The sequence below is a fragment of the Hemibagrus wyckioides genome, linkage group LG11, assembly GCF_019097595.1.
Source record: "Hemibagrus wyckioides isolate EC202008001 linkage group LG11, SWU_Hwy_1.0, whole genome shotgun sequence".
Taxonomy (NCBI): domain Eukaryota; kingdom Metazoa; phylum Chordata; class Actinopteri; order Siluriformes; family Bagridae; genus Hemibagrus; species Hemibagrus wyckioides.
In genome coordinates this window covers 24,349,063-24,370,383 of record NC_080720.1, presented here as the reverse complement: position 1 = coordinate 24,370,383, position 21,321 = coordinate 24,349,063, and the positions used below count along the sequence as shown (strand labels likewise).

The 21,321-nt window shown below is 39.2% G+C and overlaps 1 protein-coding gene across 1 annotated transcript; it reads left to right on the top strand.

The window, feature by feature from the left end:
* The first annotated feature begins 15,594 nt into the window (after nt 1-15,594).
* Nucleotides 15,595-20,812, top strand: wbp4 (WW domain binding protein 4). Its single transcript, XM_058404031.1, has 10 exons — nt 15,595-15,745; nt 15,912-15,984; nt 16,111-16,173; nt 16,413-16,536; nt 16,948-17,091; nt 17,218-17,285; nt 17,461-17,524; nt 18,203-18,351; nt 19,818-20,017; nt 20,252-20,812. Coding segments are annotated over exons 1-10 (1,095 nt in total). The 5' UTR covers nt 15,595-15,743; the 3' UTR covers nt 20,460-20,812.
* Nucleotides 20,813-21,321: the final 509 nt, after the last annotated feature.

The window sequence follows — 21,321 nt, the reverse complement described above, 5'->3', positions numbered from 1 at the left end:
ACACTCATTGACCACCACAAATTAGACAATTATAGACAGAAGAAATATATATTATAGAAATAGACATTTATCTAACCAGTCAATCATGTGGTGACAGCACAATGTAAAGAATCATACAAATTCAAGTCACAAGCTTCAGTTAATGTTTACATAAAACATCAGCATTGGGAAAATGTGATCTGTTTGAAATCAGAAGCAGAAGTATGCATACAGCTCAATGGAGAGACAGAACAGATTAAGGTATGCTCTTAACCTACAATAGTGGACATTAAGATGGCTGCTAATGTCAAATTTTCTGGTGCTATTTAGGGGTCAGAGCAGCATTCTGTAATACCTGGACCATGTTTATGCTACTGAAGCATACAGACAGGTGACCATAACAAAGTCAAACCTAGAGGTAAAAAAAAGTTGCATTATGTAACTGCATTATATTACTTAGATTATCAGTGTTTCAGAGATGAAAGCTGGTTAGCCGGTGGCCCTTGTAGAATTACTTCTCTCTTGTGAGAATCTGGAAAAATTCTAGGGTCAGCATTCTCTGTTTAATGCCCTTTGCAAATTCCTCAACCAACCTTATCTGGTTTTGCTGAAACTTACAGCGGAGTGCCATTATAACAGTGGAAGCTAATACCAGCAGTTAAGCTAATATTGTTTACGAATAAACAATAAGCTGATTGTTCCATTTGATAAGAGAACAAATTTCCCATCACCTCACTACCAGCTACTACACACACACACACACACACACAAACAAGACAGTAAAGTAGAGAAGAAGGTGTTTGAAAACTGTGTGATTAGAAACTCAGATTAGAGAGTATAAACATGAGATTAAACAATTGTATGTAGCCTCTTCTTGATGTCAAGTGTTTCAAAAACTGACTCTCAATGTTTCAATGATCTAATATGTGGTGAATCCTTTGTTCTCTGGTTGTTTTTTAAAAAACATGATCTTTGTGACAAGTAGACTGGTCGTTAGGCAAGTTGCCGCTGGAAAAACCTCCGACCAGAGTGCGGAAGGAGTTGTAGACACACACCACACCTACCAAGGAACATCTTCCCAGTCCACCACATCATAAGCTTAAGCATTAAGGAAAAATAACGCTATTTTCTTAATTTTTATCTGTATTTGAAATTCTTTTTTTATTTAGCTGGCATAACTAGTCTTGCCAAAGCCCTGCTTGCACTTTGCTCTCTCTCTCTCTCTCATGTGACATGTTGAGCATGTAAAAGCGGTTGGTATCTTGCCATTTTTTTCAGCATTAAGTGCAACTTTTTCAGTTTAAACATCTTGGAATAAATACACCCAAATGCAAATAACTGAGTGTGTGTGTGTTTATGTGTGTGTGTGTGCGGGTGGTATGTGCAGTGAGTGCAGAGGAATGTTGTTTAGCGGTTGGTGATGTGGTGGGACATAAGAATATTTTCTCTGCCTCATGAATGAATAGTGCAATTGAGGTTGCAACTAAGCTGATTCAGAATAGGTAATAAAAAATTTGAATTAGTTTAGTAAGAAACAGCTTTTATTATTGTTACATATACATTGCGGCACAGTGAAATTCTTTTTTCGCATATCCTAACTTTGGAAGTTGGGGTCAGCTATGATACAGCGGTTAACGGGGTTAAGGGCCTTGAACAGGACCCCAACAGTGGCAACTTGGCAGTGCTGGGGCTTGAACCCCACATTTACAATCAACAACCCAGAGCCTTACCCACTTTTTCCACTCAGTTCTTCATCTAAATAAGTCATGCATCTGAATGTCCTGCCTTTTATCTCATATGAAGCAATTGGTAAAGAACTGTCTCATTATCTGTGAATGGTCTCCCCCATTAAAATCTCCCTTGGTTGTAAGTCTCCACTGGGAAAACACCTGGTGTCTTTTAAGAGAAAGGTTTTTATGGTTTATAAAGGAGGCCAGCTGCTGAAAGCTCTGGAGCTGCTGCTGCACCAGAAATGAAGGAGAGTGAGCCCCAAGTGCAGACTGCAGCCCAGAAGCCCACTGGAGCTACTGAAGCCCCAGAGCCCCTCACCGGCCATGGTGAGGTCCCACATGGCTGAACTAACACATCAATGACTATGTCAGATTCAATGTTCAACTTTGAAACATTGTAATTGTGGAGTGTTTCCCAGACCTCATAAGGTATCATAAGGTAATCATTCTATAATGCCTAATTCCAGCTGAAAGTCAGGATCACGGAGGCAAGGATCCTCACAATGGCATGGCCTTCACGATGCTCATCGACCGTTTTCACAGCTGCCGCAATGGCTAGAGCAGAGGCTGAAGCAGCTAAAGCAGAGATAGCATTTGCTAAGAAAGAAAATAAAAAACTGAAAATACAACAAGCACAACTTGAAGCATTACTAGAGACTGGAGAGCTGCAGCCATACAAGCACAGGCATAAGCCTTAGAAGCATCTGCAGAGCTAGAAAGTAGAGGAAATTCAAACTAAATAAAGCTATCTATAGAGAACACAGGAACACAGTTAAATTTATTTTTACTATTTACTCTCATTGGGGGCTTAGCCCCCCTTAAATGAAAATCCTAGAATCGCCCCTGGCAAAGAGTTAAATGGCTTCAGTGTAAATACATTCTAATGTAGCGGGCGTCAGTATTTAGGAACACATATCAGGCGGCTATGCAGAAAGCAAAAGATGGGCTGTACTATTCGAATGTCTAAGTATCAGACCCTTCCTATAGAACTAATTGAGTCTCTTGACACCTCCAGTTTCATTAACGCTTTAAAAAGGTTTCTAGCAATCCGGGGTCCGGTGAAACAGATCCGCTCCGATAGAGGGTCCATTTTTGTTGGAGCTTGTAAAAGCTGCGAATTGCCTCCAATGCTGATGAAAAGGCGGTAAAACAATTTCTGTCAGATCACGGCTGCATATGGACACTTAAACCTCCCCACGCATCATTTATATTGGAACCATGCAGAAACTAATGTAGCTTCCTGGAGGCGCCTGTGGGAGATTGTGGAGCCCCATGAGTCAAGAAGTCAAGAAGTTTTTATTGTCATTTAACCCTATATATAGCTCACACAGTACATAGCGAAATGAACCAATGTTTCTCCAGGACCCTGGTGCTACATGAAACAACTAATATGCAAATAAGCATATGTAAACAATAAGAAGATTCTTGTAAACATATGTAAGCATCAGTGGTGGGTTGTGCATTTCACACCTAGGCCTTCACTGGTGTCCTTCCTGAATTAATCCACCTCTATAGTATCATTATGACGCCACGGCAATAAATACTAATCAACCGTTAGATAGCAAAGTAAAAAAGGAATTAGGCTACAGTATTTTACACCTCACAAGGAATAGTAATTTTTATTACAGTTACTTTTCTCAAAAAATACATTTTTGATGACATATGCAGCAAACTGCAAATCTCTGGAGGATGCAGCATCCAAAATGAGACACAGCGAATATACAAGATGGACAAGATGGCGGCGCACTTAGACTTTGCTAACACGGCTCTCAGTCATTTACATAGCAGTATTAGCTTACTGCAAAGCAAATATCCAGATGCTGTGTTTATTTCAACTGGAGACTTTAACCATGTGGATTTGAAAGCAGTACTCCCTAAATTCCACCAACATGTAAAATGTGCAACCAGAGGAGCTAACATACTGGACAAGTTCTACTCAAACATACAGCTGGGCTATAGGGCAAAACCATTACCACACCTGGGCCAGTCTGGCCACTTGTCTCTGCTCCTAATTCCTGCATACACTTCTCTGAGGAAAACCGCTCCTGCTATCATCAAAACTGTTAAAATCTGGCCCGACTGAGCCTCTCAGCAGCTGCAGGACTGTTTTAGCAGAACACCAGGACCTAGAGGTGTACACTGACACTGTGCTGTGTTTTATTAAAAATTGCATGGACTGTGTCACGGTGGAGAAACACATTCAGGTCTTTCCCAATCAGAAACCCTGGATGACAAAGGAGGTACAGCAGTTGCTGAAAGAAAGGAACATTGCTTTTAAATCTGACAATGGAGCCCTCTATAGTGCAGCCCGAGCCAATCTAAAGAAAGGCATCAAGAAGACCAAGGCGGAGTATAAAACAAAGATTGAGAAACATCTGGATAGCAACAACACAAAGCTGGTGTGGGATGGTATTCGGCACCTTACCAACTACAGGCCCAACCTACAAATGGCTGAAGGTGATACATCGCTGGTGGAGGAACTGAACTTTTTCTTTGCTCGCTTTGAGGTGAAGTCAACAGGGGTAGATACACCACATCCAGCAGAAAACAGCAGCTCCACCCTCAGAGTGGAGGAGTGAGAAGTAAGGTGCACACTTAGGGCCATCAATCCAAGGAAATCCACAGGATCTGACGGGGTCCCTGGGGTTAGGGTTAGGGTTACACATATTACACATGTCTATGGATCAAAGACTTTCTGTCAGGACGTACACAGAGGGTCAGAGTAGGCCCATATACCTCATCAGCTCTCAGCCTGAGTACAGGATCACCGCAAGGCTGTGTGTTAAGCCCTTTGCTTTTTTCACTTTATACACATGACTGCATCCCTACCAACTCTAGTAACACTATAGTTAAATTTGCAGACGACACCATGGTGATAGGACTCATCTCTGGAGTGGACGAGTCAGACAACCGAAATAAGGTGGTGAGGCTGTCGCCGTGGTGTATGGACAACAACCTGCTTCTAAACACGTCCAAAACAAAGGAACTACAGGAAAAACAGAACGGACATTACACCCTTATTCATAAATGGGGACTGTGTGGAAAGGGTCACAGACTTTCGATTCCTGGGTGTTTACATCATGACTTGACTTGGGGCACAAACACAACAGAGTTAGTGAAGAAGGCACAGCTGAGACTTTACTTTCTGAGGGCCCTCAGGAAGAATAACATCTCTCAGAAACAGTTGGCGTCCTTCTAACATTGCACTGTAGAGAGCATTGTAACATACTGTCTCTGTGTTTGGTTTTCTAGCTGTACAGCTGCTCAGAAAAAAGAGCTCCAGAGGATAATTAACTCAGCCCAGATCATTGGATGCGCTCTCCCCTCATTGGAGGAATTATACAACTCTCGCTGCTTCAATAAAGCCAGCAGTATCATTAAAGATCCGTCTCACCCTGGTCATCCATTGTTTGAACTGTTACCATCAGGCAGAAGGTATAGAACAATCAAAAACAGAACAAATAGACTGAAGAACAGTTTTTACCCTGGAACAGTACAAGTATTAAATGCTCAGTGAAATTTTTCCGGGAGAATTATTTTCTCCAATATGCGTAAACCTTGGGCAATATTTGTCTTCTCATGTGCAATATGGGTAAATCTTGGGCAATATTTGTCTTCTCATATGCAGTATGGGTAAATCTTGGGCAATATTTGTCTTCTCATGTGCAATATGGGTAAATCTTGGGCAATATTTGTCTTCTCATATGCAGTATGGGTAAATCTTGGGCAATATTTGTCTTCTCATATGCAGTATGGGTAAATCTTGGGCAATATTTGTCTTCTCATGTGCAATATGGGTAAATCTTGGGCAATATTTGTCTTCTCATATGCAGTATGGGTAAATCTTGGGCAATATTTGTCTTCTCATATGCAGTATGGGTAAATCTTGGGCAATATTTGTCTTCTCATGTGCAATATGGGTAAATCTTGGACAATATTTGTCTTCTCATATGCAATATGGGTAAAGTGCAATATATGCAACTCCCTTGTGCAATATTTTGGTGCAATATGAGTAACTGTTTCTTGTGTAATTTATGTTAAGTGTGTAAAGTGTAATTTGTGTATCCTGTGTAATATGTGTAAAGCACCTAATTTCATTGGACATGCCACAGGTTCCAGTGGAAATAAAGATATATTCTATTCTATTCTATAGAAACACTGTATAACAGTGCATTGTGTCACAGGCTCTTGTAGCGAACATGAATAAAATTACATTACATATAGCAAAAAAAAACAAATTAACACAATGCAGTCTCACAAGTCTTCTTTCACTGCAGCAAAAAAATAAAAATAAAAAATAACCCACAGTCCACCCCGGGGATCTGGAATGAAGGCAAACTTTTTGTTTTGTGCAAAAGAAAACCCAAAAGCATAAAGGGTTCTTGAAAAAGCTCACCAACTATTTTGAAGAATCAAAAGGATTTTCTTGAAAAGTCCGCCTTGAAAATACATTTGTAAGGATGTCCATGACCAAATCAATTTCTTCTCCTCTGTCAGCCATTGTGAGTTAAAATATATATATTTTATTTACTTTTGCGGTTCGCTGCCTCTGACTACACCAATTATCCAATCAAAAGGCATGAAATTGCTGACGTAATCATATGCTTGCTAGATGCTAGTGACGCCAACTCGAAATCTGATTGGTTAATGGAACAGTTTCATTGCCACTTATTTTAAGCTACGGGCACCTGCACTATTGATTCTAAAGGCCTTACAGCCGGGCAACACATGATGTCAGCCACTGCCTGAAATATGATTGGATAAATACTCTTATCATAAATATACACTACTGGAAGCAGCGCACCCGAGAGAAAAGCTATGAAATGTAGAGAATAGACTATAATTTAATACACATTCATGGAAAAATATATTAAATATATTAAAATGCAAGTCAGTGATTCAGATCACTGCTGTTTAGGCCAGCAGAGAACGCCTTGCTGGCCCTGACCATCTGCCACTGGTAAGCATACATTAGCAGCAGTTAATGGCAGCAATTAACTAGATATTTGCAAAAACAGTATTGCATTGAGTGTGCAAAACAGCATGTTTAAATGAGTGGTGCTGTAAACATACTGTAGATGTGTATTGAATGTGTGTCTTTTCAGTTCAGTTCAGTCTAGTTATGGGTATTGAGGAGTCTGCTGGCTTGATGAAAAGACTGTTACATAGCCTGGTTGTGAATGTCCGAATGCTTCGGAACCTTTTCCCAGATGGCAGGAAGGTAAGAGTGTGTGTGAGGGGTGTGTGGTCATCCACAATACAATGTTGGTTTTGTGGATGCATCCTGTGGTGTAAATGTCTGTGATAGAAGGCCATGGACTTTCACACTGTTTCAGACCTGCCATTACATCTGTCAGCTTGTGACAGCAGAGAATTAGTGTCTATAATAACCTCAGAAACTACACTGACCTAATAATTCCTCATGGGCCATTGATTGCTGTTATAGAAAGGACATTAATCAGTTACAGTTACATTATTTACTGTTTAGTGTCACCCAAATGAGGATGGGTGACACCTTCTGAGCCTGGTTCCTCTCAAGGCTTTTTCCTCATATCATCTCAGGGAGTTTTTCCTTACCACTGTCGCCACAGGCTTATTCATTAGGGATAAAATAAAATAAGGACAATAAAATAAGGAAAATAAAGCATCTTGAATCTTGAATCTTCAAGATTCAAGATTCAAGAAGCTTTATTGTCAGATGGCAGAAGGGTGAAGAGTATGTGTGAGGGGTGTGTGGGGTCATCCACAATGCTGTTGGCTTTGCGGATGCAGCGTGTAGTGTATTTACATTGTATTTACACTACACGCTGCATCCGCAAAGCCAACAGCATTGTGGATGACCCCACACACCCCTCACACACACTCTTCACCCTTCTGCCATCTGGAAAGAGGTACCGGAGTATTCGGGCCCTCACAACCAGACTGTGTAACAGTTTCTTTCCTCAAGCCATCAGTCCGTGATTGAGGGGAGAGAGACTCAGATGATCTTCTCAGCTGTCCTCACTATCACTATCACTATCTCACTAGATAAGGTTCTCCTCCATATGAACACCAAGGAATTTGGTGTTCTTGATGATCTCCAGAGGGGTCACTCTGTGCTCTTCTGAAGTCAACAACCATCTCTTATGTTTAGTCAATGTTCAGAGACAGGTTGTTGGTTCTACACTAGGCTGTTATGGTCATGTCATCTGCGAACTTGATGATGTGATTTGAGCTGTGCTACCAAGTTGTGGGTCAGCAAAGTGAACAGCAGTGGGCTGAGCATGCAGCCCTGAAGGGTCCAAGTGTTCAGTTTGGTGATACTGGAGATGTTGTTCGCAATCTGGAATTACTGAGGTCCACCAGTCAGGAACAGCATTTGTACATACATAGATCAGCCATAACATTATGACCACTGACAGGTGAAGTAAATAACACTGATTATCTCCTTATCATGGTGCCTGTAAGTGGGTGGGATATATTAGGCAGCAAGTCAACATTTTGTCTTCAATGTTGATGCATTAGAAGCAGGAAAAATGGGCAAGTGTAAGGATTTTAGTAAGTTTGACAAGGGCCAAATTGTAATGGCTAGACGACTGGATCAGAGCATCTCTGCAGCACTTGTGGAGTATTCCTGGTCTGCAGTGGTCAGTACCTATCAAAAGTGGTCCAAGAAAGGAATAGTAGTGAACTAGTGACAGGGTCATAGGCAGCCAAGGCTCATTGATGCACGTGGGGAGCCAATCCAACTGACAAGTTAATGCTGGTTTTGAGAGAAAGGTGTCAGACTACATGGTGCATCACAGTTTGCTGCGTATGGGGCCCATAGCCGCAGACCAGTCAGGGTGCCCATGCTGACCCATTTGCACCACCAAAAGTGCCAACAATGGGCATGTGAGCATCAGAACTAAACCACAGAGCAATGGTAGAAAGTGGCCTGGCCTGATGAATCACATTTTCTTTCACATCATGTGGATGGACTATGGGAAGTAGGCAAGCTGGCAGAGGCAATGTCATGCTTTGAGCAATGTTCTGCTGGGAAACCTTGGGTTCTACCATCTATTTGGATGTTACTTTGACATGTACCACCACTAGTGGCCAGTCAATAGGGGGTGCTGGGGTGCCAAGTCAAGAGATTAGGCAACTTTCCAGTGTGTGTGTTTTTTTAATGATTACCTTTATTACTGATAATAAACCCACATTGAACTCAAATTCACTGATTCATAGTAGATATATTGCATGATTTAAAAGTTGACTTTAACAGTAACATTTTGAATATTTTATCTTAGCAGTAATGATACATAACCACCTGATAAAAGGTTATTTTACAGTCCTGCATTACTAACTGCTGTTTGATTTTAAGTTTGTGTGCCCCCCCCCATTTTTTTTAGCACCAGCCACCACTACATACCACCTACCTAAGTATTGTTGCAGACCATGTACACCCTTTTGTGGAAACAGTATTCCTTGATAGCTGTGACCACTTTCAGCAGGTTATTGCACCGTGCCACAAAGCAAAAATGGTTCAGGAATGGTTTGATGAGCACAACAACAAGTTTGAGCAATTGAATTGGCCTCCAAATTCCCCTAATCTAATCAAGCATCTGTGGGATGTGCTGGACAAACAAGTCCAATTCATTGAAGCTCCACCTCACAATTTACAGGACTTAAACGATTTGCTACTAACATCTTGGTGCCAGATACCACAGCACACTTCAGGGAGCTAGTAGAGCCCATGCCTCATTGGATCAGGGCTGTTTTGGCAGCAAAAAAGGGACCAACACAAATATTAGGCAGGTGGTCATAATGTTATACTTAATCAGTGTAAGGGTCCAGTGATGGTGGCAGCAGGGTCTTGATGTGCCTCATGACAAGCCTCTTGAAGCTATTCATTACAATGGTTGTGAGTGCAACAGGATGATAGTTGTTGAGGCAGGACACTGTAGCCTTCTTCGGCACAGGGAAAATGGTAGTGGACTTTAGGTATGTAGGAACAAGGGCACTGCTCAGGGAAATGTTGAACATCAGCCTTGGTTAGACAGAACACCTGTTGGTTGTCCATTCCACCACGTTGTTCTGCATCTAAAACTGAGCATAGAAGTTGTTCAGCGCATCTGGAAGGGGGGCACCACTGTCACAGGCAGGTGAAGTAGTCATGTAGTTAGTGATCACCTGGATGCCCTGCTACATGTGCCGGATTTCAATGCTGTCACAGAAGTGTCTGTGGATTCTCTGTGCATGTGCACACTTTGACTGTCTCATGTCTCTCTCGGGACAGTTTGGTCCTTGCTGTTCTTAAGGCTGTCTTCTGCTCTGAAGGCGGAGTCACCAGACACAATTTTGCAGTCATCCACGGCTTCTGGTTGGAGCGTATCATGATGTTGAAGATCATCGATGCACTGGCCACTGTAGCCGGCAATCACTGATTTATATATAACAAGGAGTTATATGTTATATTCATGATGATAAGCTAGGTGCCACACAAAAAACCCAGATATAAATTCAACACATTTGAAATTCTTTATAGTAACCTAAATTATGTAGCCAAAAAAATAAGTTCACAGAGTCCATTCCACTAATTGTTATTTACAGACCTCCAGGGCCATATTCTGAATTCCTCAGTGAACTTGCAGATTTCATTTCAAAGCTCGTTGTTTCTTTAGACAAAGCATTAATTGTAGGAGACTTCAACATTCATTTTGATAAGTCAGAAGACCCTCTGAGAAGAGCAGTTTTATCCATCTTAGATTCAGTAGGTGTTAATCAGAACGTGACAGGTCCTACTCATAATGGAGGTCACACTCTGGAGCTTATTCTAACATTTGGATTAAATATAGAAAACATAGTCATCTATCACTATTTTGTTTCTTTTAAAATGCGTCTTAGACAGGAGATGCGCAATTTGCAACGTTACCGTATTAAGCATACATTTACATCTGCTACTGCAGAGAGATTAACAGATAGTCTCCCAGAATTATCATGCATGATTGGTTAGCCGTCTGGCCCCACAGAACTTGACACAGACAACTGATTACTTGGAGTATTTTGCAACACCCTAGATAATGTAGCTCCACTTAAAAGGAAAATGGAGAGAAGAAACTAACACCCTGGTACAATGACCACACACAAGCTTTAGCTCTAGGAATCTAGATTGTAAATGACATCAAATTGAACTGGCAATATTTCAGTTAGCATGGAAGGAAAACCTTCTGAGCTACAAAAATTATCTTAGTATTGCTAGATCAGCATATCTCTCTGCCCTAATCAAAGATAACAAAAACAATTTATTACTGTAGCAAAACTAACAAGGAGTTAGTTGCTGCATATAGGAGCTTGATATGCAGCAGCAATTACTGAAAAATGTATATCAGGCAAAAAATTCAGACTATTAATTTAAAACTATTTGATAGATAATCCTGTACATAATACAACTATTTCTGATCAGAGTTTAGAATGCTTTACTCCCCTTCAAGAGAAAATCTAATTTCAATAATTTCATCTTCAAATCTTTCAACCTGCATACTAGATCCCTTTACCCACATGTTTCTTTAAACAGATATTACCAGTAGCTACTGAACCCTTTCTCAAAATTATAAATTCTTCCCTTAGCACTGGCTATGTGCCTAAATATTTTAAGCTAGCGGTTATCAAACCCCTGATTTAAAAAATGGACCTCGACCCCTGTCTGCTGTCTAACTACGGTATAGGCCAATATCAAATCTGATCTCCAAGATCCTAGAAATGGGTGTAGCACAGCAGTTATGTTCATACTTACAATATGAATAACATTCATAAAATGTATCAGTCAGGATTTAGGCCTCATCATAGCACAGAGACAGCAGTGGTTAAAAGTGGTAAACGACCTGTTAATGGCCTCTGATCAGGGTCGTGTCTCCTTACAGGTGTTACTGGATCTTTGTGCAGCTTTTGACACAATTGACCACATTTTTCTACTTGATAGGCTATAACATGTTGGTGTTAAAGGAACAGCCCTCTCTTGGCTCAGGTCTTATTTGATTGATCGTTATCAGTTCGTAGATCTAAATGGTGACTTCTCTATGCATACCAAGGTTATGTTCGGTGTTCCACAAGGTTCTGTCTTAGGCCCACTGCTTTTCCCTTGGTGCAATTATTCGTCAACAATGAGAGACACCAGCTTAAGACTAAAGAATGTCATTAGACAGTGGATGCTTACTAACTGCCACCTGCTTAACTCTGACAAGACAGAAGTGCTCGTATTAGGACCATATGCAGCTACAGTAGAAGTAAGCTTTCTGATTACACAGTAACGGTGGATGTTCTTTTTGTTTCATCATGTCCAGCAGTAAAAGATCTTGGTGTGATTATTGACTGGTGTGATTGGTTGGTCTTTCGTTTGAAGCTCATGTAGATAATATCACTAGGGTAGCCTTCTTTCAGCTCAGAAATATTGCTAAGATAAAAAATATGATGTCACTTCATGATGGAGCAAAAATAGTTCATGCTTTTGTTACCTCTAGGTTGGATTATTGTAATGCCTTACTGTCTGGATGTTCCAGTAGGAGCATAAACAAGCTCCAGTTAGTCCAGAATGCAGCAGCTAGAGTCCTAACTATAACCAGAAGATATGAACACATCATTCCTATCTTAGCCACACTGCATTGGCTCCCTATAAAGCTGACCTATAAAGCACTAAATGGTCTCACAGCACAGTACCTGAGCGATCCCTTGGTTATTTCTGATCTGCCATGCCTACTCTGATCAAAGGGTGCAGGTTATTTGGAAGTACCTCAAGTAGCAAAGGCTACAGCAGGGCACAGAGCTTTTTCTTACAAAGCCCCACATTTATGGAACAGCCTTCCAATTAGTGTTTGGGATTCAGACACAGTCTCACTTTTTAAGTCCAGGCTGAAGACATATTTGTTTAGTCAAGCTTTTCATGTGATCTAGAAGGCTCATTTGCATAGAGTGTTTGATGTACTGGGATGTTTGGATGCTATCACCTTACCACCCTCGCAAGTCGCTCAGTTTTGCTGACTGTGAAGTGGTTGGGCGCTTTATGTCCTGGGAAGCCTTCATGTCTGTCACCTTCTGGGTGTCATAGCTAGTCTTGCTGAAGTCCCTGCCTGCACTTTACACATAATCTACATCGTCTTTAAATGTCAAATGATCACAAGCATACTTAATATTTCTTTTCTCTCTCTCTCACCGTCGAGCTATACATCCCACTCCCTGAGCTCTAAGTGTTCTGAGATTCAAGTGTGACCACTGACTCTACCCCTGGTTGGAGTCTCGTCGCTTGGTGTTGCTCACTGATGCTGTGGATGGATCTGTGTGAACAGCCTGTGACCAGGAGACAGCCATGGACAGAGCCACTTGGGGACTATCACACCATCACGGATCTGCCATTACATCTGTCAGCTTGCGACAGCAAGGAATTAGTGCCTATAATGAACTCAGAAACTACACTGACCTAATAGTTCCCCATAAGCCCTTGGTTGCTGTTATAAAAAGGATATTATTTAATTACATTTACATTATTTACTGTCCAGTGTCACCCAAATGAGGATAGGTTCCCTTCTGAGCCTGGTTCCTTTCAAGGTTTCTTCCTCATATCATAACAGGGAGTTTTTTCTTGCCAGCATCACCACAGGCTTGCTAATTAGGGATAAAATAGGGATAAAACAAGTAACTTTATTTTAAACTTCATATTTTTTTTCTTTCTCTATTTCTATACTTCTGTAAAGCTGCTTTGAGAGAATGTCCATTGTTAAAAAGCTACACAAATTAATTAAATTGAATTAAACTAAATAAACAGGCCATTAGGGTGAGCGTTCTGCAGATCATTAACAGCCCCATAGAGTTCACATAGTGCCTCTGTAGCACTAGCACTGGGGAAAATGTACACTCCTACAATGAAAAGAATGGTGAATTCCTGTGGTACATAAAATGGTCTGCATTTAATAGCCACAAACTCCATTAGCAATGAGCAGTAACTAGAAACAACCACAGAGTTCTTGCACCACTCTGTGTTGATGTAGGCACACAAGCAACCACCATGAGCTTACAGCAAAAAGCTGCATTTTTATTCATGTTACAGCCATACCACCATCTTGTTTTCAGTTAAGGTATATATATAGAGAAAATAAAACAAAACAAAACAAAACAGAGACAGTACACAGTGGGCCCACTTCATAGATTATGCACTCTCCCTGGCAAGATTGGATTTTTTTTAAAACATAAAATTAAGTTTTTTACAAAAATGTTTATAAGGTGTTTTATTGTTCCAGCAGGCATCTCTGACCACAGCATGGTACGGTGTACTATAAGTAAAAAATGTAAAACCTAGGAGTGCCTACTAGCATTTTAACACTACAATTTTAGTAGACATTAATTTTAAAGAGTTTTTTCATGGAATTATATTAAATCTGAGAAGGCAGCTTTTAGCTCTTTACAACAGTGGTGAGATGTGACTAAACCACAAATTAAAGTATTTTGTCAACAGTACACTCTCTAATCTCTGAAAGCTCTGCAGATAGGAATAGTGTAACTGCAACATTTGGAGGCCAGAGAAGATCGAGGACATATGACGAAGGGCAAAATGAACAACCTCACATTACAACACAGGGGGTGAATGTCCACTCAAGCTTTAAAAGCGTGACTAAGATGGATGCTACATCTAAGTTTTTCTTTGGTTTAGAGCAACAGAATGGATAGAAAACTTATAAATGCTATGCAAACAGAATCAGGGGATCTCTTATCAGAGTACACTGAAATTCATGAGCAGACAGTCAGCTTCTATTCCAAGCTGTACAGCAGTGAGCAGTCAGGGCACAGATGGTGGAGGAAAGTTTTCTTAAGGACCTGCCAAAGCTCTCTGAGCAGCCAGAGAATGGACGGGGAAATGACACTGACAGGATGAAGAGTGAATATTGGCACCAGATATAGACTTTTTAAAAAAAAATTAAAAAAAAATAAAACAAAGACTGTAGAACAGTACACTGGCTGCTGGAGGAGTCCCTGGTGTACAGTGGCGGTCTGGACATCTCAGGTGTGATCACCCCTGCACTGTCCAGGGCTCTCATCTTCTCAGGGGTTGTGACACTCAGGGAGCTGGTGAACATTGCGGGAACAGACTTGTCAAGGTCAGAGGACCTGGCATTGTGTATGGGACGGTGGTCCCTGCACATTATCAATCAGCTCCAATACCACTGGAGGTCCACCCTAACATCAGAGGAGTGTGTTCAGCTGTTGGACTATCAGACCAGCTAAATTGGTCCCGTAGAGGACCTTTTCTGCAGCTGGACATCGCAATGATTTCTGCTTTTCTTTTAAAGACAAAGACTTTTTTTTTGGGAATCTTTAATTGCAAGGGAGAGGAGAGTGACAAATATGTTCTAATCAAATAAAAATTTTATTTTTATTTTTGCTAAATTCTATATTCATAAATGTAAATTTACTAATAAAAACATTTAATATTTAATTTTGTAAAGATATGTTCTACTTATTTGAGCATACGTCTGCATTTAAGAAACACACAAGATACTTATTTATTCATTCAATTTATTTATTTATAAATAATGAATTCCTTCCATCATTCATGTTCTACTTAACTGTTCAACTTATTTCAGCATACTTTAACATTTGCATCTGCATCTAAGAAACACACAAAATATTTATTTATTTACTCAATTTAATTATTCATTGATTAACGCCCGCCTCACCTTCAGACGATTTGCAAAATTGTCAGAAATTTCTCTGAAATCTTGAAGCTGTATAAAACGCAAAAGAATCTATTTCGCTAGACTGTCGTAAAAACGTTGGTGATGACAGGAAGTGACAGCAAAAAAAACCCGCACATGAGTTTCCGCACATGCGCAGTACAAATCGTGTTCCCGGTACGGATGGAGTAGTGACAGTGACACCGAGTCCGGAGTTCAGAGATACTTTCAGAGATTCCTCCCTATAAGCGTCGCACAATCCGAAACGTCATACCCATGCGACCAATATAACTTGGCTATGTAGTTAGATAAGATAAAGCATCTAATGGACACTCTACAATAAATTACGAAAGTAATGTAAGTAACAGTAAATTGAACAGTAAATTTTTAATTGCATATATGATTGTTTTTCTCAAACGTATTATATTTATCTTCTATGGGCATTCTGTCTTCTGTCACGTGAATAAACTCGTGTTGAGAGTTATGAATACGTGCAACCATGTTGTTGTTTTTTTAAATGCAGGGCGGACTACTGGAAATCCCAGCCCAAAAAATTCTGTCAATATTGCAAGTGCTGGATTGCAGACAACAAGCCTGTGAGTAGTCCAAATTCCTGGAGCCATTTCCCTAAATCTAGAGTTAGTATTATAGCTGTTGCTGTAACATAGTTGTCGACCCTTGACATATTTAATAAGTTTGTTCTTTTTGTTATGTCGGAACAGAGCATAGAATTTCACGAGAGAGGAAAAAACCACAAACAAAATGTTGCCGCCAAAATCGAAGAGGTAAGTTAAAGCCTTTTGCCACATTTAAGAAGCCCTAAGGCTCTTATAAAGCAGACATATTCCCTTTCCGCTGTTATTGCAGGTACCTAAAAGGCCAGTAGGGGCTGCTCTAATGAAAGATTGAGGCAAAATGGTATCATCGTAAGCCATGGTATATTTGTGTGGAGATAAGAGATGGGTGTGTGGTGATCATGCATACGACCAAATATTTTTCACCATTCCTCTCATGTTTATTACAGATTAAAAAGAACAGCACGGAAAAAGCCAAGAAAGTGCAAAAAATGTCCAAGGAATTTGCAGCAATGGAAGAGGCTGCTATGAAAGCATATGAAGAAGACATGAAAAGACTAAAAGCTGAAGCAGGTAACATTATATACAGAAAATGTGTCATTTTAACATTACTCAATTTTTTTTTTGGATGTACATTTTTGACAGTGGTGAATCTATGAAGTTGTGGCAGGAGTTAGGTTATCTGTATGCACACCCATTTTCAATACTATGCAGAATTGTCAAAAAATTACAACAAAATAATACATTTTCCTCTTATTAGAATAGTCTTACAGCATAACAAAATTGTACTGGTCCATTGAGTTAACTAAGAAAATGAACTTATTAGGAACAGTTTGGTCATGTGGGGCAGAACCATAAGTAAGCATAGAATTGTGCAAATAGTCATTTCTGTTTTCATTGCTCATGTATATAATTCATGTATATATGCATAATACAGTTTTGTATCTCCATATGGCTTGTTGATTGTTCTACAATGTTATTTAGAAACTCCTGTTCAGGCTCAAGCTAAAGCTCAGATATCTGAGGTTGGAGATACTGCAGAACCTGACAGCAAAAGTGAATCTAATGACTGGGTACAAGGAACAACTGACAATGGACAAATCTACTACTACAACACAACAACTGGAGGTTGGTTTCTACCTAAATCTGATGTTTCCCTGCATACAGTGCAAAACAATTAAACACTTCAGATAATATGTTGACAAATTTGACATGTTTTGTGCACAAACAACTTAAATATATCATTGATTTTAGAGTCTCAGTGGGAGATACCAGAAGGATTTCAAGGTCAAAGTGTGTCATCAGCTACAGACCAGTCTAAGGTGAATATTTTATTTAATATTTGTAATATTTGTATTCAATTGTGAAAGATATATGTATCTTTAACAGTTGAATATCAAATATAATATTAGGTAATTCATATGTAATAAATAAGTTAATAAAATTTTTTATATAGTAATACAATATTAGAATTTACATACTGAGCACATTTTACAGAGTGTATGGATGGAAGCTACAAGCCCAGAGGGATATATGTACTACTATAACACAAAGACTGGAGGTGAGTTCAGATTTACACAAGATATACCCCATGTATATCAGGTAGTTATCTTGCATTGTAAGCATCATGATTCTGGATAACAAATATTCACAAATAGTCATAAAATTGCAGGTATAACTGCACCCAAATCAGGTTTTAAGCCAGTTTATATTTGCTTACCTGCTTATCTGTTTTTATTTGCTTAAACCACTAAAAGAGTTCTAATGTGCATTTGATTTAAACTTTATACACATGAATGCACTTATCTCTACATGTCATAACTGACAAAGAAAACTTACAAAAACAAAACCTCATGCATTGTTATTGTACACATGTTAAAAAAGCTATAACCTTTAAAAACAATATGTAGCATTGCAACATTGAATGTGGCAAACAACTGCAACAGCTGGAAATACAAAAAAAATGACAGAAGGTAAAATATTGTAAGTGTAAATTACTGTAACTATAGTGACATGATGCAACAGTGTGTAGACAGGTTGCCATACCTGTAGCATTTGTTATTCACAGCAATGTATAATCAAAAACATATAACATATTATGTAAAACTGTTAAATAAATCTTGTCCACAATAGGGTTTTTATCATAATGTCTATGTATTTGGTTCTAATACAAGCTTTCTACAGGTTTTGTCTGTTTGTCAGAGGAAACCAATGTATTAGTCATTTTCTCTGTTTCCAGAGTCTACATGGGAAAAGCCATCTGTGTTTTCCCCTAAAGGGGGAAGCCCAGCTGAAACAAATGAGGAACTTATGTCTCAGCCAGAATCCCACTCTGGCAAAGAGGCTCCAAATACCAAACAGTTCCATGCATCCAAAATTAGCTTCAGGGTAAGAAACTATATACACAGTACTATGCAAAAGTTTTAGGCAGGTGTGAAAAAATGCTGTTAAGTGACAATGCTTTCAAAAATAGAAGTGTTAATAGTTTCTTTTTAACAATTAACAAAATTGAAAGTAAATGAACAGAAGAGAACAAAATCAGTGAAATGTGTACCATCTTTTGCCTGTAAAACAATAACAATTATTCTAGGTACACTTGCATACAGTATTTGAAGGAAGGCAGGTAGGTTGTTCCAAATATCTTGGAGAACTAAACACAGATCCTTTGTGGATATAGGTTGCTTAAATCCCTTTGTGTCTTCATGTAATCCCAGAAAGATTCAATGATGTTGAGCTCAAGGCTCTGTGGGGGCCAAATCATCACTTCCAGAACTACTCCTTCTTCACTTTAATTCTTAATGACATTGGCTGTATGTTTAGAGTCGTTGTCTTGCTGCAGAATAAATTTGGGGCAACTCCCTGATGACATGGAAAATGATCTGCTTGATGTGCTTGATGGAAAAGGATCTGCCTGTATTTCTCAGCATTCGGGACACTATTAATCCTGACCAAATCTCCAGCTCCATTTGCAGAAATGCAAATCAGTTCAGAGCACCTGCTGCTATTTTTCTGCACCCCAATTCCTATTGTATGTTTTCGCACATGGTTGAGTTAGCTTTGTTTTCACATCGGAGGTATGCCATTTTGGCTGCATTTCTGCCATGAAGACCACTTTTTTGCCAGACCTCTATAGACAGTAAATGGGAATACCTGGGTCCCACTGGCTTCTGCCAGTTCTTTCCAATGTCAAAGGGAAGTAAGCATGATGTATTAAGTTTCTTCTGCTGCATTAAGTTTCCTTTGCTGACCGCTGTGTCTACTGTCCTCAACATTTCCTCTTTCTTTGTGCTTCTTCATAATAGCTTGAACAGCACATCTTGAAACCCCAGTCTGATTTAAAATCTTTGCCTGGGAGAGACTATCTATGACTACCTTGTGTCTTGTTGTGTGCTCAGTCTTGCCATGGTGTATGACCTGTGACATGAAACTCTTTTATCTTCCACCCACATTAGTAGTAGATTTTGGCTGTTCCTCACCTAGTTTTAAGCTTTCTACACAGTTGTTTCTGTTTTAGCTAATGACTGTGTTTCACCCTACATTGACTCTGATCCTACAAAAAACCCTAAATTTGTTTAAGTGTACAAAGTATGCAACTGTAAGAATTGAAGTTGGTTTGAAGCCAAAGGGTAGTCACACCAAATATTCATTTGATTTAGATTTTTATTCTGTTTGCTCACTTTGCATTTGCCCTGGGAAATATATTTTACAAAAATTAGAAAATAAGTTTATAGCCATTCTCAAACTATTAGTAGTAAGGTCCTTGTGTTATCCAGTCTGTTTAATGCCTAAAGTAATACTACATAATAGTCTCTACATAATGGTAAATTGTAAAGTAAAGAGTACATTCTCTTCAGAAAAGAAAGGAAGAAATAACAGATCCACCAGCGTATGATGGAAAAGAAACTAAAGTTAAAGAATTGCAAGAAGAGGAAAAAGATGGAGGGACTGTAGAATCATCTGTGCATACAGAAAAGAATGAACCCCCTGCTAAAAAAAACAAAAAGGCAAACCCATATGGAGACTGGGAACAGATTCAGGAGGATGAGGATCCATTGTAAGTATATTGTTACTGAATTTGACACTGAGTACTGTACTGTTAAAAATATCATTGTAAATACTTTATCAAATTTGTAGAGATAACATGCTGATGATATGTAATTTGATGTGCCTGTGTGTTTAAGGATATAACCAATACTCCTATTGTCCATGAAATACACTAAATATCACAGTGATGATCTTTTCTCAGTTTATTTATTTGTACTTTAAAATTTGTTGATTTTATCTGCAGTGAAAATTTGGATTTGCAGCTGCCACAGAAAGAAAGTGGAGGTTCTACGTCCACATCCTCAGATGTTCCCCCAGAGCCCAAAACTAAGTTTAAGGAACGCACCATCACCTCTTTGGGAGAAGAAAGTAGCTTTGGAGCCATATTCAAAAAGAAGAAGACAGATAATGGAAAACCCAGGAGCCTGCGGCAGAGAGGGAAGGAAGATTGAAGATTGAAGATTTGATGCCAGTGCATCAGATTCCACAAATATTTGAATGGACTACTATAAGAGCATATTTTATACATCTTGACTGTTCTCATCATTTTTGGAAACTTTTTAAAATTTGTATTGTTCCCTGTTTGTGGTCTGCACTGTGGATTTTTTTTTCATAATGAGAAAGCAGTTTGAGAAACTTCTATAGAAATATTTGTATATCCTTTCATAATTCTTTTAGCAAATTTCTTATTCCACTTCATGACCCCATAGTTAACTAGTTACACACTGAAACTACAAACAGTCATTAACTCCTTTCACAATATCTGGTGTTTGTGTGTGCTTATTAATAAAGATGTTAGCCACTACTATTGTAACATTCATTCAACAGTGGTTCAACATAAAATCAGACAGCTTGTCTAAAAATAATTGTTTCAGATAATTGGAGCCGTTTTGAGGGCAAAGCTTGCCTTTTAGGGTGGGACAGTGTCTATCCAACTTGGGAAGGTGTTGCTCTCATTTCTTGCAGTTTAGCACATAACCTTAGAACAGGCTTAGTTAATCACTGACCATCTAAAGCCAAGGCCAGGGAGACCTGGCCAACCATCTGCTAGCTGCAATGAGTCATCACAGGTTTTACAGTTTTGAAACTGTGACTGTTCTGTGAGTTAAACAAAAATGTAGAAACTCTATATTCATTTTAGCAACCTGATTAGCATAAAATTAAATCTGTACAATCATGAATGTACAGATAGCACCTTTGAGCTGAAGCTAGGACTGTTAAATATTATTATTATTACTTATTAATTAATACCTTTAATAATTACTATTACTGATGAGTAGTTTATTGTACTAGGTTTAATAAAAAAAAAAAACA